Source organism: Platichthys flesus, chromosome 23, assembly GCF_949316205.1.
Source record: "Platichthys flesus chromosome 23, fPlaFle2.1, whole genome shotgun sequence".
NCBI lineage: Eukaryota > Metazoa > Chordata > Actinopteri > Pleuronectiformes > Pleuronectidae > Platichthys > Platichthys flesus.
This window is the reverse complement of record NC_084967.1, coordinates 16,382,567-16,408,443: the sequence shown is the minus strand read 5'-3', so window position 1 is coordinate 16,408,443 and position 25,877 is coordinate 16,382,567. Positions and strand designations below refer to the sequence as shown.

Here is a 25,877-nt window from a genome sequence, read left to right as displayed (position 1 = left end):
CCACTCAGTTGTTTGTGTTTGTTTGAGCTGCATGTAATCGCTCACAGCCTGGGTCTGTTTGCACAGCGAGTGGGATGCTGCACACACACAACAGTTAGTGCTGCAGCTCAGAAACACACAACATGAACTCAGCCAACAGAAAAGTTACAGAAACAAAGAAGCAGTGGGAGATTCTGAACGTCTGAGTCCACCACGTTCATCTGACCTTTCATCTGACCTTTGTGCTCACTGGTCAGTTTGCAGGTGTTTCATTGACAGCATCTGGAAGCCACAGAGGACGTCAGAGCAGGAAACCAGTCAGGGAAATATCATCCTCAGACGTTTTAGAAAAGTCAATTTGACCTAAACGTGGAGCTTTCTGAGAGCTTCTCAACCCAGAACTTTTGAATTCTCAGAAAGCTCCAAGTTCCTGGTTGCCTTCTTCTTTTTATGCTAAGCTAAGATAACAGGCTGTAGCCAGGCGCTAGCTATTTATTTCCGAGTGTGGAATCAATCTATTTACTTTTGTATTCATTATCATTTGTGTTATTTTTCTTTGTCTTTTCCTGGTTTAGAAAATGAGCCTTTTCAGCCCTAGGTCTTGACCACAGGTTCTTCTCAGGCCGACCAGCCCTCACCTGTGAGATGGTCCAGCCTTTATGGAACCTGACAGGTGGAACTCAGCACGGTGAGAAGAATAACCACTGACGATGAGTTTATGAAGCGTTTTATCTTCTCACATTCTCCGTCTTCTGGACTTCAGCAGCTGAACAGACACAGGAGAAATATTCAGACGGACTTTAGACATAAAATCCATCTGAGTCAATAACAAGTAAGTGACTGGGACAGTGATGGTTTCTATTGGTTTTATTTAAGTGTCTCTTCAAAAATTCATCTCAGTCACAACAGTCCAGACAAACCAGCAGTTTGAGCAGATGAATTCAAAGCCGTGAGTTCTATGAGTCATCAGCGAGGCAGGATTACATGTCAGGCAGTAATGAAAGGCATGTAAACACATCATTATGTTAATGGAACATGTTCTGAATGTCTGCTCATTACCACGGAGTCCGGATGGAGCGGTGCTGTGAGATGGAGGTGATTGATGGAGGACGGAGGAATCAAGGAGGAAAGTATAGAGCGACATGATGAGCTCACTGCGACTGCTCTGTAATTATCATAACGAGAGGATTACGCAACAGATGCAGATAATTACATCTGAACCTAATCAGTGACTGATTGATTGATTAGCTGCCACAATTATGACAATTGATTTTTGGATTCCTCCCCAGACAAATACATTTTCCAAAGATGTGCAAATTGATTGTGTTGCATTTTGGAATGTGTCTGAATTCAGCTGGTCTCATGGGAGCTCCAGTCTTTGTGCTAAGCTAAGAGCCGCTAGCAGCAGCTTCACATTCTCCTTCACACACGAGAGCACTTCAGGAAACCTTCATCCACATGTGGAATCGTTTGGTTAAAGTTACGCCGACGACGGTTAATTTAATATTCTTGGCCGCTGCTGTCTGAGGATGTGGAGCCTCGTTGGCGTGCGGCACACGGACTCTGCAGGATCCTCCCTCGCCCCGAGGCTGCTGCCGTCTGCCCGCCAACACAGAGCCGCTGTAATAAAACAGGGATCAACCACTGATCATCTGAGATCAGCTGATCTGCCAGCGCAAGTGTCGGGGTTATGAGGATCTGTGCTGATCCATCTCTGAAATCCTGCAGCTCCTCCAAAGCAGACTTTAAACACTTAATCAGGATCAGAGGCTTTGGCCTGAACACAAGAGCCAGGCATTGTGTGTGTGTGTGTGTGTGTGTCTGTGTGTGTCTGTGTGTGTGTGTGCACATAAAGCATACATAATTACGCTGCTTGCTGAGATAATGATTCACAGAAAGTACAAAGTGAGAGAGAGAGAGAGATGATGTGACGACTTCTCTTTAAAGACAACGGTTAGGTAACTCCTGAAGTGTTCTTATAAAACCATGAGGAGCTGACAAGCAGCTGTGAGCCACTGCAATGAGCCACTTGATATTTACATTTAAGTTGCTCTGTGAAACATGTGAGCGAAGACACAACCTGGAGTCACAGAGCAACACAACCACACAGTCAGAATCTGTTCAGTCTCATATTGTTGTGTGTTTCAGCACCGGGGGAATCATCAGTGCTTTTAGCTGCTAAACGCGGCGTCATGTGCTCCAGCTGCTCCCCCCCGGTGGGTGTCTGCTGATTGCTGCCGAGCAGGTAGCTGTTCTCAGAAAGCAGCTTCCTGCAGAGCGGCGAGGACGAACCAGAACAGTAAAGCTGCAGCGGACAAATCAACAAAGAGCTGAGACTCCCTGGAAAGCTCCGTGAAGCCGAGGGGAGCCGCTGATCCACATGATTCTCTCTAAGGTCTTCACCACCAGCACCTTTCGTTGTGGCGTCTGTAACTTTGTTGTTGTGACCCCTTCAGAGTCGGGCCTCGTTACACAACTGGCTCTCTGACATGTGCACAAGGTTGTGACCAGTTCAACCCTTAATTTGTTCCTGTAGAGGCCAGAAGGAATGAAATTATCCAGTAATTATCAAAAAGCAAACATCGGAGGAACGCCCCACAGACAAAACAATAAGCTTGAGTGTTGTTTTGTCCTGCCCCCCCGAGATTCACCAGAGAGCCACGTTTGGGAAAATTAGTTTAAAATGTGGCCTTTAAAAGTTTCTCTGCAATAATAAACTCCATATTATTAATAACGACAGTGTTATGAAATAATATCAATAAATAGCTGCTGTGTTTGTAACTTCCAGTATCAAACAGCCGGGGACGGATTATAAGACTTAACATATGGAAACTCCCCCCCCCCCCCCCCCTCCTACAAATAGGAAATAAACACTCTGTGTGGTCATTCTGCTTTTTCACAGATGGACGCATTTTATATGTTTATATATAATGTCCCCTTCAATTAATGAGCTTCCTCTTCTTTTGTGGACATTGTGCATCTTATTGTTGTCTTGTCTCTTTGTTACTGTTGTTGTGTCTTTATGGCTGCTGTGAGTCGTTTTGTGTTACTTCCTGTTCACAATGAGTATTCCACAGTCTGCTGTTTATGGTAGTTTCCTGTACCTTACTGGTGGTTGGTTTTGGGGGGGCTGTTCCACCCCTGGCCCCCCCTGGCCCCCCCTGGCCCCGCCCCTGTTCACTGTCACTCAGTTAATCTGCTTCATCTGTTTCTCCGTCTTCTCCAAAGCTTCTGTAAAACCCTGCTGTTGATTTATTCCCCTCTGATCTGCACCAGACACCAGTTATCACACAATCTCCCTTGTGTGTGTTTTTTTTGTGAATCAAATGTGTTTTCACTGGAACGTCTCAGTTGTATTTCAGATGTAATTTGAGGAAAAGGATTTAATCACAGCTGATTTACTTTTCTATTTATAAGATAAGAATGATCTCTCTTCCCCGGGTCGGTCCTTCCTCCTTCTTTACCCATTTATGGAGGAATCGCACTTTGAGGTCGGCTGGAGGAATGTATACTGATCATATATCCTCCTGCAGGTGGACATGATATGTAAAGTGTGTATGAGCTTTAGCTATGTTGTGAGGAGAATTGCCAGCGGCTAATTTACAGCTGCAGTCGGATTTAGTTTTTTTAACAATAAAGCTCATCTTATACGCAGAGGTTCTGACATTCACATTACAGATCAGGCAGTTTTTTTATTGCTTTTATTCTGAAAAGCACCAAAGTATTAACACCAGCTAGAAAATGCATTTCCTGCTGAGAATGCATGAGGCGATGATGTCATACCGCCGAGACGTGATGAGGTCACCAGGTCCAACTCTAAAAGCCTCCCAGTATGAATAAGATGAATATTTAAAAAAGTATGGGTGTTGGAAAAAGAAAGATGGAGATCAGAAACGTTAAAACGACAATTCACAAGTTTTCATACGGCAGGAAGTGATATGATCGATACATGTCGGGGGGGGACTCGAGGATTTGATGTAATAAAACTTTGTTGATGTGATTTACAGCCGTTATAGAAAATATGGAGGCTGAAGAGATTCTAGCGCATTAAAATAAATTTGCAGATGATCGTTTGAAACGATCTTTGTGAGGTCGTTCTAACTTCTCCTCAGCGACTACAAAGAGAGTCGGTGGAGACACATGTGAGGGCGGAGGGTTTATTCTCTGTAGAAATCATTGAACTCGCTCCGTCTTCATCTTTGTGATGCCTCTAAAGAATTCCTGCACTTTGCATGGTGTGTAGGTGTGGGTGTAGGACGAGCCCCCGAGATAATTAGAATAATGATTTGGAAAAGGAGCCAGTGCAGATTCCTCGGAGTTGGTTCTAACGAGGTGATCTCTCAAGTCGTGGATGTGAAAGAACTTTCAAGGCTCCAAAATAAGAGCTGGGATGATGTGTTACCAGGTCAAAGGTCGTGTGTGGGAGCAGTGCTGGAGTTCAGGAGTTGACTCTGGTCGGTCTGGAACTAACATGAACCTGAGGAACGTGAGGGAGAGTCTGTAACTCAGGCTCCATTAAAACCCACTGCTCTCTCCAATGGGAACAAACTGACCAGTCTGCCCACAGGAGTTATTCCTGCAGCGGATGAAAGTTACACATTACCTGCTCTGGTCATTGTGCAGAACTCAGTGCAGAGGGAGAGTGTGTGTAATTATTTACCACAAGAATAATTATAGACACAATTACTGTGTTTCTGTGAACTGTCGGCTGCTGTGATGAAAAACTCGAGAGGTTTTATTCTGAAACCGGTTATAAAAGTATAATCATGTGAAATCCTTTGGCAGGAGGTCAGTGAGTGTGACTGAGGAGGAGGAGGAGGAGGAGGAAGACGATTTTTAAATTACCTCACTAGGTACCTCTTCCTCCTCTTCAACTCTCCAGCGCCTCCCAGGGGACGTTTTCCTCTCTGTCGATCCACAAACCATATCCTGTTATTTCCAGAATGTTAAAAACAAGAGAAGAAGAAACTTTAAAGCAGAAAGTTGTATTAAAGCAGAAAGTTGTGTTCAAGCAGAAAGTTGTATTAAAGCAGAAAGTTGTGTTAAAGCAGAAAGTTGTATTAAAGCCGAAGTCTCCTCGTTAACATTTAGAATCTGGATGTTTCTGGTTCAGGCCTCAGGACCCTGATGCTGTTTCTCTGCCTGGGGTCAGATAAGCCTGAGCAGGAAGCTCCATAACAACAACACCATTAGGCCTCTGGTTCCTTAATGGGACCTATGGAGAACTGTATGTAATGCACCATGACTTTTAAATTACATCCCATACGTTATCACCACAGAGCTGATACAATCTGCTGCTGCACTCAGGTTCTCAGGGTGTGGAGGGTTCCGAGCTCACGTCCTCCTGGAGGCCCTGCAGCACAGGACCAGGAACCTGCTCGATATGTTAGGGAGCATGTTTATCAGGTGAGGGGCCTGAGACGGGGGGGGGGGGGGGGGGGGGGGCACACAGGCCCTGAACCAAACACAGTCACACGTCTATTTAAATGTAAACGGATGCGTTGAGCACAGTGTTGTGATCTGAGGCAGCGGAGAAGGTCATTCTGCTTTTCTTCTGGGAGCTTGCTCCAGATGTGCAGAGCTATAAAACTGAATGCTGCCCCTCCATGTTTTAGTTTAGACTCTGGGGACAGAAAGCAGAGACGTCCCAGACGAGCTGAGGACGTCTGGACGGTTCAACTGAGACCACAAGGAGACAAAACAAAGACACAAACACCACATGAAGACTTTAACACATTTCTATCATGTGCTCTGTCTGGTTTCCTGATCTGAATTCACCTTCAATATTTTATTTTGATCGATTATCTCACTGACTGTTTTAATCATTTAAAAATGTTTTACTTTTGTTTTAGTCAGTCAGTCAGTTGGTCAGTTGTTGGACGAGCTCTGTGTCTCTGTCACTGTGTCAGACAGTCCTCCTCCTGCTGGTCACGTGACGAACCATCGTGACGAGTCTCATGTCATTCACACACATGCAGCTGATGTTCTGCTGAAGGAGTCAGAGGAGGAGCTCTGCTGACCCCTTGTGGTGAAAAGACAACACAACCCGCAGAGATTCATCCAAACTGCATTGATTGAAATTTGTGTAGAATCCATCAGGTGTTATTAGATCCACATTGAACCACTAGATGGAGACAAATCATCTGAATATCTGAACATGTGTGTGTACGAATTCCTCTACTTTATTATTTTTAGATCATTTTCCATTCAATACTCTATATTTATATATTTATACTTTACTCACTTTCCATTCATCTATTCGCTCTTTGTATTTTATTCTTTTATTCTCCTTCATGTATATTTTCTGTTTATTTTGCTGTTTGCCTGTGACTCGTGTCTTTGGGACTCGAACAGGTGATCGTGGTCCTGCTCGTGTGGCCTCTCGTCTGAGGTTCTATCTGAATGTTCATACCTGGTGTGTTGGCTCAGGGAGGCCTCTGCCTTAGTGCCTATGAGCACTTGTCCTGATGATTGTTTGTGTTTGTGTGTTTGTGTGTGTGTGTGTTTGTGTGTGTGTGTGTGTGTGTGTGTATGCGTGTTAAAGTTATTAAGTTAAATATCATTTCCATTTGACGCTCAGTCATTCACTGGTCACCGCAGATGTCAATCACGTGTGTCTCTAGTCCCGCCTCCAGCGCGGACACACCCATTTCCTCACCGGCGTTTTTTTTCTTGTTAATTATCTCCGCGTGCACGGAGGTGAGGCTGCTCCGCTTGTGCACGTGCGCGCGCCAGAGGATGTGAAAAGTGGAATACCGACCCTCAAAGGTGTGTGTGTTCGTGTTTGCATGCGTGTGCATGTGTGTGCGTGCGTGTTCCGTTGCATTTCCACCTAGTGGGCGTGTGCCCGGTGCTCCCGCCCTGCAGCCCGGTGCATGTGCGTGCATGCGCGCTGCAGCAGCTCGTCCTGCTCCTCATTCATTCACCTCCTCTTTTCCATTCCTCCCACAGGATGATGAGGTGTGCACGTGTGCGCGGGTCTGCAGCAGCCGTCACGGTCGCGAGTGGGGTAATTTCTCAGTGAGCGTGCGTGATTTTGCACGCGCCTCCCCTCCCCTCCCTGCTCCTCCTCGGCGTGGAGGTGCGCGGCCGCTGTGGCTGTGTCGCTGCGGCACTGGATGGATCCAAACGGGCATGTTCGCCGGTGAAGCCTCGGGCCGTGCACGCGGAGGGAAATAAACATTTGACGTCTACCTGTCGATCGGTCACGCGCGCTGCGGAGACATGTCCAACTCAAACAAGAGCAAGAAGGACAAAGAAATCCTGGCGGAGTATGAGAGTCAGGTCAAAGGTAAGAGCTGCAGCCAGTGTCACACCCACCCGCTCTCACCTACACAGACACACACACACAGACACACACCTGTCTGCCTCATGCACATGTACAGGATCCAGCCCAGGGCGTGTGTGTGAGTCTGTGTGTGTGTGTGTGTGAGCTGACACCTCACCATGAGACGTCAGGATATCTGGGTTCATCCTGAGTGCTGCATGGCGCCTGAGGGGGGAGGATGGGTTTTGTAGGTGTGTGTGTCTGTGTGTGTGTGTGTAGCAGTGTGTCAGTTCTGAAGAACCTCTTGATCTATTTCACCCAAATGTGTGTGTGAGTGTGTTTGATCAGGTTTTACCCTCAGACCCGGGGCCAGTGTGTCCTCGTCTTGGAGTCTTTCTATTGGTATTCCTCTGTGGCTGTGACTGCAGCAGTGTGTGTGTGTCTCTGTGTGTGTGTGTGTGTGTGTGTCTCAGTGTGTCTCAGTGTGTCTCTGTGTGTGTGTCTGTGGTCCCTACGGATCACCAGCTGTCCTGCTGCTAAACTGGTGACATGTTAAGGTGATGATGATGAAGATGATGACAACATCAGTCCTGAAATAGTGGTTGCCATGACCGTGGGACAACCCTCTCTCTCCTCCTCTTCCTCCTCCTCTTCCTCCTCCCCTCACCATGGTAACCACCATCCCAGCCTGATGGACCAGTGAAATGACCTTTCCTCTGAAAACTCTACCGGCCTCGTTCTCTCTGAACCGGCGGTGAAGCAGGATTCAGAGCACCTGCTTCTTCACCTGCTGTTCAGCTGACACGGTTCAAAATGTCCGACCTTTAGCTGCGGACACCTGCCGCTGCCTCCTCTCTTTTTCTTCCTCCTCTCCTCTCGTTCGTCCCCGTCTCTATTTGTTCAGCTCTTCCCTCGTGCAGCCGTCTCCTCGCTCTCACCACATGGCTCTTCACACTATTCACTTGTCACCCCCGCCCACGACGCCACCGCCACCACGGCGGCCATCGCTTTCAGCTTCTGAAAGGAGCCTTTACATCCACTGTCTCCTCCGAGTGAGGAGGAGGAAGCGTTTGTTTGCTCCCCTCTTCTTCTCCTCCTTCCTCTCCTCCTCTCATTCTTCATTTCCCCCCGTCAGGGTGACACAAACACACACTTGAACGCACAATGAATCAACGCAGATTTTGATGGATTCAATTTAATGGAGAGTAGTGGAGAGCATTACAGCTCCCAAAGGAGGAGTGTGTTGTTTGTGTTTGTGTGAGTGAGAGTGTGTGTGTGTGTGGCCCTTGCTCTGGCGTCCTGCCAGACCCCACTCGGGGATGCCCCGCGTTGTAATGACCGCTCTACATAAAGCCCCCGGGCCCCCCCGCCGCTCTCTGCGCCCCTGTCGCCTCCTGCCCACAGCCCAACGTATAGATCCACTCCTGTAACTATGTGCTTTCCAAGTCTGCCTCCCTGCTCTGGCTCCTGATTGGTCGGTGCAGGGAGGTGGTGTGTAATGTATACACAGGAGGAGGCCGCCGCTCTCTCACGAGGAGGTGGGGTCTGCTCGCTGAGGTGAGGGGAGCCTTTTGGAAAGGTGGCGTTATCATTAAGCTCAGTGCTGACGCTACATATTTGTGTGCTTGATAACGCACTGGTTTGTGTTGCGTTGTGCGTGTGCTGCTCCCTCCTGGTGTGGTGGACTGTCACCTCGCCAGCGTGTGACAGCTCCTCCTCCTCCTCCTCCTCCTCCTCCTCCTCAGAGAGATGAGAATCGTCTTAATGAGAAAATGCAAATGATGAGGGGAGAAGGAGAGAGAGCTGCAGGAGCAGAGGAGAGACAGACGCCAGGCAGAGATGAAGTGCTTCCTCCTCCTCCTCCTCCTCCTCCTCTTCCTCCTCTTCCTCCTCCTCCTCCTCCTGCTGCTCCTGCTGCTGCGGTGGCGTCTGCAGCTCCTGTGTTTTTGCCTGCGTGTGCATGCAGGTGATTAGTGACCTCACATCTGAATACCTGCAGGAGGAGAGGAGGATGAACAGGAAGCAGGGATGGAGGGATGGAGGGATGGAGAGATGGATGAGCAGGAACATGAAGTGACTCTTTGCTGAGTAAATGTTCTGGAGCACTGACTCGAAGGCCGTGAACAGTGTGTGTCTGTGCGTGTGTGTGTGTGTGTGTGTGTCCATTCGTTAATGATGATCCAGCAGTACTGTACCCCTGTGTCCTTGAACCTGGTCGTTATGGTGACGGTCAGCTTCCAAAATCTTGTGACATCACAGCAACAAACAGGAAGTGAATCAGGGAATAGATGATGTCATATTTTTGATTTACAAACGTTTGAATAATCCATTGAGATTTTAATGTATTTAAAACTAAATAAACGGATCAATGGACTAATATCCAGATACAAAACTTTAGGAATGTGTCTGTGTCCCATCTGCTAACATGGTGGAGGCAGAGTCAATGACCTGTCCTCCAGTCAGTCACCGGGAGCTTGGTCTCCACGTCGTGAGCCGTCCTGTCCTCCATCTTTTAATGATTTACTGATTATTAATTGATTTATTTACAATCCGTGATAGAAACAACTCGTCTCATCAACCATCAAACTTCCTACTCAGACGAACCATCGTCTCTAACGAGGGTGAAACACGGTCGATCTTTAAACGGAGGATAATTAATGAGTCACATGATCCGTCAGCAGCTGGAGGTGAGCGCTCCCTCGGCAGGATCCTCAGGACGGATGGAAGTCGACCTTCTGACGTTGGGTTCAATTAATTTCCCTCTTTATCTTCTCGACTCCATTGATAAACGGTCTCTCAAATGTCTTCATGTGTCCAACGTGGATCACAAGTCCAAGGTCGTGTCTCCAAGTCGTCTTCTACGTGATGAAGAGTTCAAATGTCTTCAGTCGTAAGAGCAGCAACAAATCTGCTCAACCACAGAATCATTGACTCACTCATTGTCTGTGAAGCTGACGCTCGGTGGTTTGGATCAAGAAGTTTCTGAACAGTTCACATCTTCTGCAGCTCAGAATCTATTCATGTTGGGTTTAGTGTAATTCTTTTCCAGATTAGAACGTTATTATTCCAGCAGATTGTATTTTACTATCATTCGTGTTTTGATTAATTGCTGTTTTATTGTTATACCTTTTGATCTGTAAAGCACTTTGCTCAACCAAGTTGTTTTTAATGTGCTTTTAAAATAAATTGACATTTACATTATCTGACAAAACCTAAAACAGATTCTAAATTGCAATGGCCGACCTGAGGACTCCCCAGTAGTGAAGCCAAAGTGTGTTGATCGCCACCTGCTGGCTGGTTGCAGTATAGGTCGTAATGCAGAGGCAGTGGAGGCCTAACTCCAGGAAACTGTGATGTTTGTTGAATATTAAAAAGAAGGACAGATTTGCAGGTGATGCAGGGGCTTAACTTCCTGTGGGAATATTATTATTTAAATCTTAAATATGATTTGAAAAAGATCAAACTACACGGAGGCTGTTTTAATTTGAGATGACCTCCTCAGTCAGACGAGCACTGATGGACACAGAGAGGATTTTGAGGATGACAGGGTTTTTGATAAACCACCTCAGACCAGATCCGTGTGCACGTGACAACCGTGGATCTTCAACATCCAGATTGAAATCAGTGTGGATGTTGTTTAAAGCATTAAATGTAAAAGCCTCAAAGGGATGCAGGATATTTGTTTGATCGTCCTCTTCACTGGCTTCGAGCTTTGACCTTCACTGGTGTGTGACCTGAGCTCTTTGTCTGCTCCTGTGTGAAGCTCCTCAGATGGAATCAGTCCAGAGATTCTCTTCACGCTCGGCGAGTTCTTCCTCCGCCGGGTCTCTTTCCCTGTGTCAGAGTTTCTCGTTGTGACTGCAGCTCTGATCAAACGGCCGAGGCTCCTCGTCGTGGGTGTTACGAGGACGCACAAGGAGCTTTCTGAGGCGGAGAGCGTTCCAGACTTCAAAAGGTGAAAAACGCGGCGGATTTCCTCCTTTCACTTCCAATTGACTGAGATCCAAGCAGAGGAGTTTCATTGATATCATCTCCGCCGCTCTGTGGATCGGCTGGAATCCTCGTCCGGCTCTGCAGAGTCAAACCTCGTTCTCCTTCACACTCTGAGCTGCTGCCGCCCACAGTCATTCCCATTAGCAGTTAATCTGATTAGCTTCTTGACTAATGGAGTTATTATCGACTGAAGGATCCAAATCAAAAAAACGTTGATGAGGAAAGTACTCATCTTTCTTTGCTGTGACTTTACTAAGTAAATCATGGGAGAGATTATTTATTTACAATTAAACAAACGTAAAACCAACGTTTTAATCCTCAGCTTTAAGGTCTTTTTTATCATACAAAACCCCAAAGTACTGTTTTCCCAGGAGGCCTCGAACTCACCTTTAGGTTGTTGGTCATGTTCAAAGGTCGTTAGTTTCCAAGCCAATCATCTGGCTTCTTAAACGTCAGATGGAAAACTGGAGGTGTCTCATGACGGCTGTCGTACACTTTGAGGACAAAACCTCCGACATGTAACGAGCGTGTTTTTCTGTTTTCTAAAATCAAATTGACAAAATGTTTCCCACAGAAAATGAGTGGCAGGTGAATCCAAACCCACAACCAGACTCTACAACTGGGATTCGACTGGAAACTTGTTTTCTCTCCACTGAGGATTTGAACTGAACAAATGATTTAATCTGCGTCTCGGCAGCAGCTCGGTCTCCGCTGAACATTTCATGTGAAGAGGAAGTGAAGTTAAACATTTACTCTGTTTGATGCCGAGTCTGAAAAATCCCCACAGAGCGAATGAGCAGATTCACGAGGAAAAGACCTGAAGAGTTCACACAGCTGCACAGAGCTCCTCTCACTGCAGCACAGACACACTGCTGAGAACATCTGGAATATCACATCTCAATAAATATCAGGTGCGTTTGATGTTTAATAAACAAGAAGAAAACGTTAGGTGATGAAGCTGAAGCTTGAAAATGAGTTTAAGAGGCAAGAAAGTCGAGTTGAGCTTTCAATCGTAATCATGATCAGAAAATTTGAATTAAAGGAAATAGATTCTTAGATTAAATTAGACAAATGACAGTGATGATGTCGTCTGAGCCTGGAACCAGTAGAAGCTACTGGTTCCACAGAGGCCACTGGTTCCTATGCGACTCAGCAGCTCACGATGGAGAAGCTGATCTGAGGAAAGTGTTTCAAATCAGAGACGTGAGACGGCAGCCATTTTAAATTAGTAAGATATCGACAGCGTAACGACACCGAGGACACACACACACACACACACACACACACACTCACACAAGAACAGAGTTTCATAGACTTGTGGGAACCAGAGGCCTTGGTAGTTCCTGTAGAAATCTATGAAGCGTGTCCGGCAGACTGTGTGTGTGCTTGTGTGTGTCCGTGTGTGTGTGTGTGTGTGTGTGTGAGTGTGAGATATCGATGCAGCAGACTCGAGCTCGTCTTCACCTTCCTCATCACATGCTTCACACACAGTGTGTGGTTGCCAAGACAACAGGTAGTGGAGTGGATAGAGCCCCCGAGGGGATTGGTGTGTCTGTCTGTGTGCGTGTGTGTTTGTGTGTGTGTGTGAGAGAGCGAGAGAGGTGGAGTTATCATTGTGTATTCTGTGCTTGCTCCCCCCCCCCCTCTTTCCCTGCTGCAGATAGATTCGACTCTGAAACAGCACAAGCGCATCCATGCATTACCATGCTGACTGTAGGACTGACTCAAAGAGTGTGTGTGTGTGTGTGTGTGTGTCTGTGTGTGTCAGTGTGTGTAGGTTTGTGTGTTAACGCGGTCAGACGATGTCGTCCAAGGTGACTCCTCAGTGAAAAATGGTCAGTTTGTCTTCATCAGCAATTTTTTAAAGAGCCGGGAGACGGTGAAAGTGAAGTGAGGAAGAAGAGGAGGGATTCAAAAACAGATGAAGATGTTATATCTCAGTGACTATCTCCCGCTATCACTTTCATGGTCCCTGGAGGATGAATCCCACAGACTCTGCTGATCCTCTAGCGCCACCAGGTGGTTGGCATTTGGCCGTTTGGGTGAAATGTAGCAGCAGAGGAATGTGTGAGAAGGTTGAGGAGGACACAGGAGGTCACACCTAGTTAAGATCTGTGAGACATTCTGAGATCTGTGAATATGTGCTTCACCAAAACATCTGATTGATTGATTGATTGATTGATTGATTGATTGATTGATTGATTGATTGATTGAAGGAAGGTGGACAGACTTCGGAGGGTGTGGTCAGATGTTTCATCACGTCGTCTGAAACATCTGAGCCAATGAAGGAATCCGAGGGAAACAGTTCAACAAATAGGAAGAGGTTGAGAAAATTACTCAAATTGATTATTTAACATCAGGAAACATTTGCCTCAGGACTTTATGATCTCAGTCAAAACAGCCTGTTGTTCATTTAGATAATTATAGTTGATTTAACCATGAAGCTTTGTAAACATTGGGGGGGTGTTAATCTGAGTTTGCTCCAAATATTTAGTTTGCTCTCATCTGTGAAATCAGCAGGAAGCTCCCAGCATGCACCTGTGCAGAGTGCTTCCTGTGCTGGTTCCACAGACACACGGGCAAAACGACTTTCAAGGTCAGGTAGACACTAAGAGGTCAGAGCGCTGGTTGTTGCTGCACCAGCAAGAAAAATGTTCCCTGTGAGCTTTTCAGTTTTTTCACTGCACGACAACCAGAGGATGATGGAACCAAATAGAAGCAATGACGGATAATCTGACGCGTCTGCTGGGGAGAGATGAAAAATCAATAAATCAATAGACGTCACGCATCACGAGGCAGAAAGACGAACGCACAATAAGCACAGTCGCCCTTCGAAAGCGTCTTCTAGTAATTCTGCTGCAGTGGATCAAACGAACAACATCCGTGTGTCTCTTTGTGTGTCTGTGTGTGTGTAGATGTGCGGACGCAGTTGGTGGAGCAGCAGCGTTGCCTGGAGCAGCAGACGGAGATGCGGGTCCAGCTGCTCCAGGACCTGCAGGACTTCTTCAGGAAAAAGTCTGAGATCGAGACGGAGTATTCCCGAAACCTGGAGAAGCTCGCCGAGCGCTTCATGGCGAAGACACGCAGCACGAAAGATCATCAGCAATACAAGTAGGACTCTGTGTGTGTGTCTGTGTGTGTTGATCTTGTGTGTGTTTGTGCCCTGGCTTGGTTTGAAATGATCCATCGCTCCATCTCGTTTTCAGAAAAGACCAGAATCTGCTTTCTCCGGTGAACTGCTGGTACCTGCTGCTGAACCAGGTTTGTTTCTGCCTCCGACTCTTTCACCACGAGGAACCTGAGATGTTCCTCACTCTGTTCCTCTCCTTCTCTCCAGGTGAGGAGAGAGAGTAAGGACCACGCCACGCTCAGCGACCTCTACCTGAACAACGTCATCACGCGCCTCACCCACATCAGCGAGGACTCGGCCCGCCTGCTGAAGAGGGTGAGCTCAGATCCGTGTTCATCCACAGATTCTCGTGAACTTCATTTCACTGCGATGAGCTCCACGTCTCCAGGAAGCAGCTGCGTCTGTTTTTCATTTTGTTTCCACGTCTTGTTCTGAGTTAAGAATCCGTTTGCAGCCGCTGTAAGTGACGGACCTGAGCACTTCTCCCTCCGCCGGGTGTCAGGGTGGAGAACCACCGGTGATCCATCAGGTCGGCCCCGCGGCTCCACATGAATAAATGCACCTGACCACACACACAAACAAATTAATTCATAAATGAAACGAGGAAATGAAGCCGCGTTCCGCCGCCTGCGCTCGGCACGACTTTCACTCTCATGCAGTAAGCAGCCGAGCGGTCGGCAGGAGGGAGTTATGTGGCAGCCCGGTGCCACATTAATATTACATTATGCCAAAATGACAGAGGAACTCCAGGATGAATGAATCCACCAGCGCCTGCAGAGGAAACATCAGCTGAGCCACGGCCAGGCAGTCGTCCGCCTCTCTTCCTGCTGTCAGGTTCTTCTGGGCTGAGGCACCGTGACGGGCTCGTTCTGTTTATAGCTCCCGGCCGCCGCTGCACTTTAGTCAACATGAATAAAAGAGGAGCCGGAAGATGAATAATGAACACGTGGAGCTAAAGATGGAGGCGGCGCCGCGCGTGCACGTGTGTTTAATTTGCTAAACTGTGAGGAGGCTCAGAGGAGCTCAGGGGAATACGGCCTTTACTTTGCATTAGAATCAACTCTTCTACTTAAAGAGTCTGTTTGAAGGAGCAGAGCAGTGGAGGGAAGGGAAGTGCATTTACTCAAGTGCTTCACTTAAACATCATACTATGATTTATAGCACCATGCTTCCTTTAACCGGATATAATCAATGAGTTGAAGGTGGAGATGAACCTGCAGAGCTCAGTGTTCATCTGTGTGACTGTAGAGACAAAATGGACGACGTGGCATCTCCTGAAAGTGAAGTTTAAATAATAATTTGTACCGTGTGTGTGTGTGTGTGTGTGTTCACATGTTTCTCCTCCTCGTTGTGTGTTTCAGAGCAAGGAGATCATCTTTCAGCTTCAGGAGGATCTCATGAAACTCCTGAACGAGCTTTACACCGTAAGTGGCTGAATTGAAAAATCTACAGATCTGCAGAAGAAGAGACAGAGAACCTTCCTGCAGGATGTTTAAAAACAAGCTCAAATATCCTCATTTCAAGTTTTTTAAAACACTACAGACATTATTAACTTCCTTTCTGCAGGGTTTCCTTTGGGGGCTTTGATAAAAAACATTGGCAGATGAGAGTAGATTCCTGTTCTCCAGAGAAAATGTCTGTGAGCGTCTGTTCATGTGAGACTTTAGGTTTCACAGCTGTTTAAATCCCTTCAGGAGAAAATGTCAGATCTCTGGTCGTCATGTGAGTTTAACCTTAAAAGCTTCTTGTCCTAACACTGGAAATCAGATGAGTCTTGACCTCATGACCTTGATGAATAGAAACCGTGGATCCAGACTGATCTGGAATCCGGTTCTGCAGTTGTCTGTGTTAATGCGAGCTGCTGGTACCTAGGTGATGAAGACCTACCACATGTACAACTCGGAGACGGTGAACGCGGAGACCAAGCTGCGGGAGGCGGAGCGTCAGGAGGGCCGCGTGAAGGGCGTGACGGGGACGAGCGGGGGGGTGGAGCCTGTGTTCGGCCTGCGGATAGAGGAGCGCCACCAGAGACGCAACGCCGCCCGCAAGATGGAGAAGATGAGAGAGAAGGTACCAGATCGGTTCCATCATGACACATGTTCTGTAGATGTTCTGCTGCAGTGAGGGGTCACACCTTCTGTTTGTTTCTCCATCAGAGGAAGGCGAAGTACTCGGAGAACAAACTGAAGGCTCTCAAAGCGAGGAACGAGTACCTGCTGACCCTGGAGGCCACCAACGCCTCCGTGTTCAAGTACTACATCCACGACCTGCCGGACATCATAGACGTGAGTTCACTGAGGATCTGCTCAGGCTGTAAATAAAGATGGACGACGTGACGTATGTATATCAACTTCTCCTCTTCCCTCCACCCCCCCTGCACCCAGTGTTGTGACCTAGGGTACCACTCCAGTCTGAGTCGGGCCCTGAAGACCTACCTATCAGCCGAGCTGAGCCTTGAGGCCTCCAGGAGGGCGGGGCTGGAGGTGCTGGAGGGCGCCGTCGAGGGCCTGGACCCCGCCCGCGACCGGCAGCGCCTGCTGGGCCTCTACCCCACCGCCTTCTGCCCCCCCCAGCGCTTCAGCTTCCAGGCCCACATGGGAGACGCAGTCAGTACATTCAGTTCTCACTGAAACGCTCAGATTGTTACAGAAAGTCTCAGAACAGTTTCTGATCTGGAGTTTTTCTCTGATGGTCTCGTTGTGGTCTCACTTCCTGTCAGGTGACCCAGATCGCCTCCCAGCCTCAGGTCCAGGCCGAGCTCTCCCTGCGTCTCACTCAGCTCCAGACCCGCCTGGCGTCGCTGAAGATCGAGAATGAAGAGGTGAGACACACGATCGAGGGGGGGGGGGAACTCTGTCCTCTAGAGAACTCTGTCCTCTAGTTATTGAGATATTTATCTCAGCAGCTAAAAGCTTCTCTCATGATGAATCAACATGTTTTTTTCTGCCTGTAACAAACTCAACACAGTTATTAGAGATTCATTCACTTTTTAATGAGGTGATGATGGAACAATAATAACCCTGGTCCATGTGAAGGTGTCGAGCTGCTGAGGCCTCTCGTGTTGTCCACTCACCTCGAAGGGCAGAGAGCCGCTGAGGGAGTCTGGATCAATGAGCTGCATCTGCACACAGACACACACAGACACACACACACACACATGCACACACACGCACACACAAACACACACCCACGCCCTGATTATAACATTTTTATAGCTGATATCTTTACCAATCTCACAGGCGCACTGTGCCTGTGTCGTAAACACACAATGTGAAGCAGTTGTGCTCCAGCGCTCACACTCTCCATCACACATTTAGGAAAATGAAACGCCACCGTGAAACAATTACAAATCCATAATTCATATCTGGTGATCCGTGGAGTCGCAGCGAAGGAAATCATTTTAGTTTGTGGTTCACAGAGTCGACACAGGAGCAGCAGAGAACACAACTGAGACCCAGTGATGGTGAAAAGTGGGAAAATAGGTTGATTTGCAGCTCAGGAAGTTTTATCAAACCTAACGTTCCTGAGTGATCCGTCCCCCCCCCCCCCCCTCCAGGTGAAGAAGACCTGGGGTGCCACCCTGACCACGCTGCAGGACGTGACGGTGCTGGACAACTACGACGTCTCCCAGAGCTTCACCCACAGCCCGTCCTCCGAGTCGGTGAAGTCCAGCGTGTCGGACGGCTACTTGAACAAGCCGAGTCTGGCCAAGAGGCGGGCCAACCATCAGGAGACGGAGCTCTTCTACTTCAACGTGAGAGCAGCGACAGATCGAGAAGACTTGAAAACAGAAGATCACCCACTGAACCTAACGTCTGTGTTTTCATTCTTCAATCCTCAGAAGTTCCGCGAGTATCTGGAAGGAAGTAATCTCATTTCCAAACTCCAGGCCAAACACGACATCCTGAAGAAAGCTTTAGCAGAAGGTGAGACGGACACCAGCTGTCTCACACATCTTCATCATCATCATCGTCATCATCTGTGACCTTTAAAACGTCTCCTGTCTGTTTCTCCCCCTGCAGGTTATAAATCTGATCTGCTAACCACGAGGTGAAGCCTCATTTCACGCCTTCTCCTCACGCTAATTATAACGCTTATTTCCCATCATGCAACTGTGAAACTGAGACTCTCTCTCTCTTCTCTTGTGTGTGTTACAGTCGTGGGCGTAAGAACTCTCACAGCAAACACCAGGTAGAGCGACTCCCTCACTTTACACAATCCAGGAGTTAAACTGAAGCAGAATCTGAATTAAATAAAATAAATAAACAGTAACTATCACGAGTTGTGTTTCTAGGACTCAACCAAAGCCATACCCCTGCTGGTGGAGAGCTGCATCCGCTACATCAATCTACACGGTGGGTTTTAATCATTTATATATTGATATATATATTTACAGTTTATTCTAGTGGCTTCACCAGCTACTCGAGTACTGAAGGTTGTTCCCTACAGGCCTCCAGCATCAGGGCATATTCCGGGTGTCAGGATCTCAGGTGGAGGTCAACGATATCAAGAACTCCTTCGAAAGAGGTGAGAGGTCACCTGAAGGTCACGCGTTCTCCAGCCTCACGTGGTTGAGCTCCTGGTTGACCGGCTCTGTCTCTCGCTCAGGTAACGACCCGCTGATCGACGAGGAGAGCAACCATGACATCAACTCTGTGGCCGGGGTGTTGAAGCTCTACTTCAGGGGTCTGGAGAACCCGCTGTTCCCCAAGGAAAGATTCAACGACCTCATCTCCTGCGTCCGTGAGTACAGTCGTCTTTTCACTGTTGAAAAGAACAAGTTGATGTTTCTGAAACTGGAGGATCACAAATATCTCAGCTTGAAGAAGAGGAGCTGTACACGTAGAAGACGAAGACGAGGAGGTTCCAGAGCTTCTGGTGATGAGGGCCGAGTCCGGTGTGGATGAGCTGATGTTTCCACAGTATAGTTTTATACGTCATGTCCGGCCTCCTGCTGCTCTACAGGCTCCGCCCCTCGCCTGGATGTTCCCACATGTTGTTGTTGTGAACGAGTCGGACCCGACAACCTGCTGCTGCTTCACAAACACCAACTACACAACATGTCAGGAGCAAATGTTCCACAGTTGATGAGTCTGAAAACAGCTTTTCCGTGAGAATTTAGTTCCATCTGCACATGAGCTGCTCTGGAGCTCAGAGCGACTCTCTCTCTCTCTCTCTCTCTCTCTCTCTCTCTCTCTCTCTCTCTCTCCTTTGTCTTTGCGTCTCATTATTGTCCCTTTGTCTTTCTGAAACTCATCCCCTCCTCAGCGGAGACACGGAGCCGGCGGCTGCTCTCCCTGCCGCTCTGGAGTCTCACTGTGTGTTTGTTCTGCTGCAGGAATAGAAAACCTCTACGAGAGAGCGCAGTGCGTCCGCAAGATCCTGCTGGGCGTCCCGAGGCCGACTCTGGTGGTGATGCGTTACCTGTTCGCCTTCCTCAACCAGTGAGTATCCACTCACACACAACCAGCCACTTCACAGTCAATGACCTTCCCACGTGGCGTTAAGGCCGATGAGAGGTGGAAGAGGCCGTAGAGCTCTGTCACTGTGAAGGGGAGAAGGTTTGCTCACTTACAACAAGTGGAGATGATAAACTTGAGCTTCTCGGATGAGAACAGGCAGGAGATCAGTTGGATGGAGGCGTGAGTCGTGATTTGCAGGTGTGAAGCATCAGCTGAGTTTATTGATGCGTTTGTTAGCGAGGCCACGAGGTGCGTTCAGCCGGGGGGGGGGAGATCTTTTTAGTTCCATTGATATTTAACTTCCTGTGGGAGCTGGAAACAACAACAACCTGAAAACCCAACCACAAACACCGGTGAGCAGTGAGGAGATGTGAGAACAGGCTAACCGTTGGTTTCCCGTTCCCCCTCAGTCTCTCCCAGTACAGCGATGAGAACATGATGGACGCTGGGAACCTGGCCATCGTGTTTGGCCCCACCCTCCTGCCCACGCCGGACACGCTGGACCAGGTGGCGTGTCAGGCGCACGTGAACGAGGTCGTGAAGACGGTCATCCTGCACCACGACAACATCTTCCCCGACATCAAGGACCTGCCCGGGCCGGTGTACGAGAAGTGCATGACTGGAGACCAGTACTGGTGAGACCCACAGACCAGTTCACTCACACGCTTTTATATTCATTTGTGCATTCACCAAAATGTCTGCTCCTGCATCTTAAACTAAACTCCTCACAATCTGCTGAAGACGTTTCATTAACAGTCTCTGATCCCAGCAGCGTCTCCTCCTCCCCCCCCCCCCCCCCTTTGTTTCCACGCTGAATGAATGAATGAAGGAATGAAACAGAATCTCTCTCTTCTCCCCCCCCCCCCCAGCGAGAGTCCATTCAGCGAGCCGGGAGCGCTGGAGGAGGCGGAGCCCGACGCCGGCACCGAGACCGCGACCAGCGACGAGGGTACGTTTGACCTTTGACCTTCACACCATCGCCCACGCTCTCTCCCATCCCGCTGTCTCCTGGTGGAGAGAGGTTTCCAAGGCAACTGCAGCCATGGAGACACACACCCCCAACCACCACCGCTCTCTCTCCCTCCCTCGCTCCCTCAGTGCCTTCTCCCACCCCCCCCCCCACCCTCCCTCCTCCTCTCCTCTCTCCTCCTCTCCTCTCTTCTCCTCTCGCCATCTGACTTACCAGAATAGACTTTATTTGACGCCCTCCTCTGATTGGTCGGGCCGTGGGAGGAACAAAGCCCTCAGAGACGGCTGATTGACAGGTTCAGGTTCACCTCTATGTTCAGGTCCCTTATCTTTTGTCATCCCCCTCTCTCTCTCTCTCTCTCTCTCTCTCTCTCTCTCTCCCGGCAGAGGGCGAGGGCGTGGAGGCGGTGGCGAGGTTCGACTACACGGGCCGATCGGGCCGCGAGCTCTCCTTCAAGAAGGGAGCGTCCCTGCAGCTGTTCCAGCGGGCGTCACATGACTGGTGGGAGGGGCGACTGAACGGGAGCCGCGGCCTCGTGCCTCATCAGTACATCGTGCTGAAGGACAGGCGAGTGCACGGCCGAGGGGATCTGTACGGAAACACTTTAATACATTTTCACTAAAGATCCTTTTAATGACTCAGTGTGGAGGATACAATTTTACTACAACTATGAATGAAACAGTAATATGTGTTAAAACTTATCTGTTGAAATTATGGATTATTTTTCTGCCCAGTTTTTGTTTTATTTTACACTGAAGTTCTATTGGAATTTAAATACAAAATCAATACACATATTTTAATAAATCGACTGTAACAAAGATGGATGACAAGACAGCTCCCAAAATCGCTTGATCTCCCCCTGGTGGTTGGCCGCAGTATAGGTCGTAAGCCCTGCCTCCTCCATGTTAGCAGATGGGACACACAAGAACTAAAAGTACACGTTAAACACATTTTTCTCAAAGATGGCTTCCGCCTCCTTTGTGTATTTCTGATGCATTTTTAAATGTCTCATTTCTTGGTGTTGTTATCTCTTTGTCACTGAAGCACAATGAATCATGGGATACGTTTTGCTTCATGTGTGTAAACTGTGTTTTCACCATGAATCCAGATTCTCAGCTTGTTCTCGGTGTCTCGTTCTGCTCAGTGATGGATCTGTGAGGACCTGCTTCCCTGCTTCACGTCCTGTTGATTAACAGACTTATTGGACTGAAGGAGTCACTAACCACCAGCTATCGATCTTTTAATTGATGGTCGGAGTCTTGTGTTGCTTCGGCTCCTCTTGTTTCCACTCGTCTTGAATTCAGATGGCTTCTCTTTCGCCCTCAGGGCCGACGCCATGTCCGACGCGCTCAGCCAGAAGGCGGACAGCGACGGCGGCAGCAGCAGCACCGAGGACAAGAGGTCCAGGAGCGAGCTGAGCTCCCCCACCGACATCAGACCTCCTGAGACCTACAACAGGTCTGTGATGTAAGACACCTTCCGCCATCTTGTTCTCTCACCTCTAAAAATACCTGGGAACTTCATCAGGCGGCTGTCGAAGCTGTTTCTCTTGTGACTCGCGTCCTCGTCTGAAAGAAGCATCTTCACCTCCACGTTCACGTCTGAGGAGATGAGACATGAATCTGAGTTTAGAGAACTAAGTATCAACAGGCTCCGTTTAATGTCCTGCATCAAACAAGTGTAGTAATATTATTAGTAATATTAGATTAATGTTCTCAAGGTTTCAAATTTAATGGTTTTGTAAAAAATTCATCATCATCGTTTTCCTTTTTTTCACATTCACCTCATTAATCCTGATTCATTCTGTTATTATGAATTAATATGCAGATTATCTTCTTGATTAATCCTTTGATGATTTATTACATTTTATTTTTAATCATTAGATCATGTCTTCATCTCTCGGCTCATGATCTCATGGTGTCTGCTCGTCCTGATCTCAGTCACAGGAGGAAGCGAACCGACGGTTTGTTCCGGCGTCCGCTCGGTCGCTCCAACGACAACCACGGGAACCTGGAGCGCAGCTCGCCGCCCGTGACGGGTCACTTCAGCCCCCGGGAGCTGCTGCTGGGGCGTGGCCAGGGCATGACCCCGCCCCTCGACAGCCCAGAGCGCCGCCGCCGCTCTGCCGCTGTGACCATGACCGTGAGCCGACATGATTCGCTGCGCAGACCTGAGGACACGCCCATCCGGCGCTCCAGCAGCGGGCAACATGGCTTCAGTGACTCCCATCGAACCAGAGCACTGGACCCTGAGACACTGGCACAGGTACACACACACAAACAAACACACACAAACACACACACACACACACACACACACACACACGCGCACACACGCACACACACACACACACATCATTTAAGAGACAACTTCAAGCTGCGTCCATCATGTTTTTATTGTTTTATTTTCTGAGGCTGCACCTGAGTAAAGCGTCTCCTTGTCTCTGACCCGTCCTCTGTCCCCTGCAGGACATCGAGGAGACGGTGACGGTGGCGCTGGGCGAGCTGCGGCAGCTGGAGCGTCATGGCGGCCGGCCGGCGCCCGACGTGGTGCTGGACACTCTGGAGCAGGTGAAGAACGGCCCCATCACCACCTGCTCCTCCGAGTCTCCCAGCCCCCACAGCACCCCCAGCACCCCGGGCACACCTGGAACCCCCGGCACCCCCGGCACCCCGAGCCCCCTCAGTCCTCTGAGCCCCATGAGCCCGCTCCCCGGGCCCCCGCCTGGACCCCCCCGACCAGCCAACCCCTCCCCTGACGCCATGGGCTCCTTCAAGCCGGTGGCAGCCGCCCGAATGGGGGCTCCGCTGAGGCCCCCCGCCCTGAGGCCCAAGCCCATAGTCCCACCTAAGAGCAGCACCCCCCCTCTGCCCCCACCTCTAGACAAATCCTGCACCATGTGAGCCAAACCAGGCCGATAAGAGGCCGAATCAGGCCTACCCGGGCCAAAACTGGGCCAGAAGAGGAGATCAGGGTACTGCTTAATGTTTATAATCAACATGAGGTTAGAAATGGTCGAAGGAAGAGAGGGTTTTAATGTAGTAATAAAATATAATATATGAGCTATGATATGATATGCCATGATATTTCTGTGTTGTCAGGTTGGTGTGTACTCTCTAGGTGTGTAGGAGTTTACTTTCTCCATGTATTGAAGCATTTATCAAAGGTTAGCTAAAGGGAGGAGCGTCCGAGGCCAGGGAGACGTGGGGGGGGGGGGGGGGGGTAGTCCAGCTCCAGTAAAATGTAGTTTCAGTGACGTGAATGTTGGCTGTGCTGTCATGACGATGAAGATGAAGAGCTGCTGTTTTTCTTTAGCAAAAAAAAAACTAACTATCCTGATTGGCTGCTGGGGAAGAGGACACGGGGACGAGGACATGAGGGACGAGGACGAGGACGCGGGGGGGGGGGGGATGAAGCGACACTGGTTCAACGGCGTCCGCCTGACGTCTGATTCTTATTTTTTTAAGTTGGGACTCGGTTCAGCTGCTACACTCACTTTCACCTCAAACCACGAAAACGCCTCTTGAGGTCGTCAGTGACACAAACTCACGTAACTTTGCCAAACGTCAAACAGATATTTAATGAATGTTTCCTGTATTTAACGACTGTTCAGCCATTTAATGAATGTTCAGAGAGCTGCTGCGGCGACTCACCAAACTTTTTTAAAACAGCCTTCTTGTGTTTCTCGGAGGGGAAGAAAAAAGAACCCCACGCCCGGACCCGAGCTTGAAACAGGGTGATGCTCGACTGGTGGAGGTTGGACTGAGCTTTTCTGGGACGGGGTGGGTGTGTGGTGTTATTCTCGTTTGTGTGTCTGTGTGTGTGAGCCTGTGTGTGTGTGTGTGTGTGTGAGTCTGCTTGCCTGCCCTTGTTCTGCTCCCTTGTTAAGTGCAGAAGCACTAGAATAGTGATAGACGATAGATAATTCATGCCTGCCCTGAGTGCCAGAACACGCAAGTGCAAGTTTGGGAAACGAGTGCAAAGAAGCATGCCACTTCCTGTGTGTATTTGTGTGTGTGTGTGTGTCCAAACAATGGTTTACCTGCTTGTTAGACTAAAGTCACTAGTTAACCTTAAATTCACAATAAGCTAACAGGGTGGGGCTCCGTGTGTAAACGCCCAAAACAACACTTGAACAGCACACTGAATGTGGCCTCCAACCGGGCTGGTGATTCACATGAGACGTGACGAGTGTGTGCGTGTGTGTGTGTGTGTGTGCGAGTATGTGTGTATGTGAAAGTGCCTTTTTTTTTTAATCCTTGTGTTTTTTGGGGAGTTGAATCCACTCACGCATGTCCTGAACCGAGAGCAGCAGCACTCCGAATGAAATAATCATTAAAGTGTTTAGTAGATTTACTGAATTATGACTTCTAGCATTAACCCATTGTGACATTGCACTTTGATGTATAGGGTTGTGTACTTGGCATGTAGCATCATCACATGTTGGTGCATTTTAACTCGACGCCGGGAGGTTTCTCTGAATGTGTTGGATAATTAAGGAAATGGTTTTTGTCCGTTAGTGTTGCTGTATTTGAAACCCCGAGCTTCCTAGAGACGAGCTCATATAGCCAAATGGATTGTATCGACGTGTTGTATTTATATTATAAATAAAAGCTGAACAAATTAGCATTCAAGTCATCAACTGAACGAAACCTTTATTTAAATGAAACGTCGCTGATTGTTTTGTTCCAACGCTCAATAAACCTCCAGTGTGTTCTGTACGCTAGTGTTTCCTTTTTGTCATCATACAAACACACGTGTGTACTTCCTGCCTCTTATTCTGTCAAATAAGTTTTCATGTCAGCAAACTACTGACACGTCTGTGAGAGACTCATAATGATCCATCTGGTTATTGAACAACAAATAAATCGGTTTAACTCTATTTTGGGCGCTTCTATCTATATTTCTATCTTCGAGTCTGATTTCTTACACAAGATAAAATAAGTTCAACATATAGATTGGTATTTGAACAGAGTCAGTCAGTGTGAAGATCGTCCATATTCTCATGCTGAGATATCCACAGATCCAATACTTTCATTAAGTAATAAATCTTGATTAAGTAATAAAGTTCAGATA

The 25,877-nt window shown here is 48.3% G+C and overlaps 1 protein-coding gene across 3 annotated transcripts; it reads left to right on the top strand.

Moving 5' to 3' along the window:
* Window positions 1–6,936: 6,936 nt before the first annotated feature.
* LOC133949153 (SLIT-ROBO Rho GTPase-activating protein 1-like) lies at window positions 6,937–23,992 on the top strand. Of its 3 annotated transcripts, none has more exons than XM_062383353.1 (23): window positions 6,937–7,270; window positions 14,155–14,350; window positions 14,446–14,500; window positions 14,577–14,684; window positions 15,731–15,793; window positions 16,242–16,439; window positions 16,526–16,654; window positions 16,754–16,975; window positions 17,089–17,190; window positions 17,926–18,123; window positions 18,211–18,295; window positions 18,392–18,419; window positions 18,527–18,560; window positions 18,664–18,724; window positions 18,819–18,896; window positions 18,978–19,112; window positions 19,708–19,813; window positions 20,242–20,466; window positions 20,701–20,780; window positions 21,188–21,368; window positions 22,128–22,259; window positions 22,742–23,066; window positions 23,270–23,992. In XM_062383353.1, exons 1-23 carry the CDS (start codon window positions 7,204–7,206, stop codon window positions 23,702–23,704), a joined length of 3,243 nt encoding a protein of 1,080 aa, XP_062239337.1. In that variant the 5' UTR covers window positions 6,937–7,203; the 3' UTR covers window positions 23,705–23,992. The 3 variants fall into 3 exon arrangements, with proteins under 3 accessions (XP_062239337.1, XP_062239336.1, XP_062239335.1); XM_062383352.1 differs by having other exon boundaries at window positions 22,128–22,268; XM_062383351.1 differs by having other exon boundaries at window positions 22,128–22,268; window positions 22,685–23,066.
* The last annotated feature ends 1,885 nt before the right edge of the window (window positions 23,993–25,877 follow it).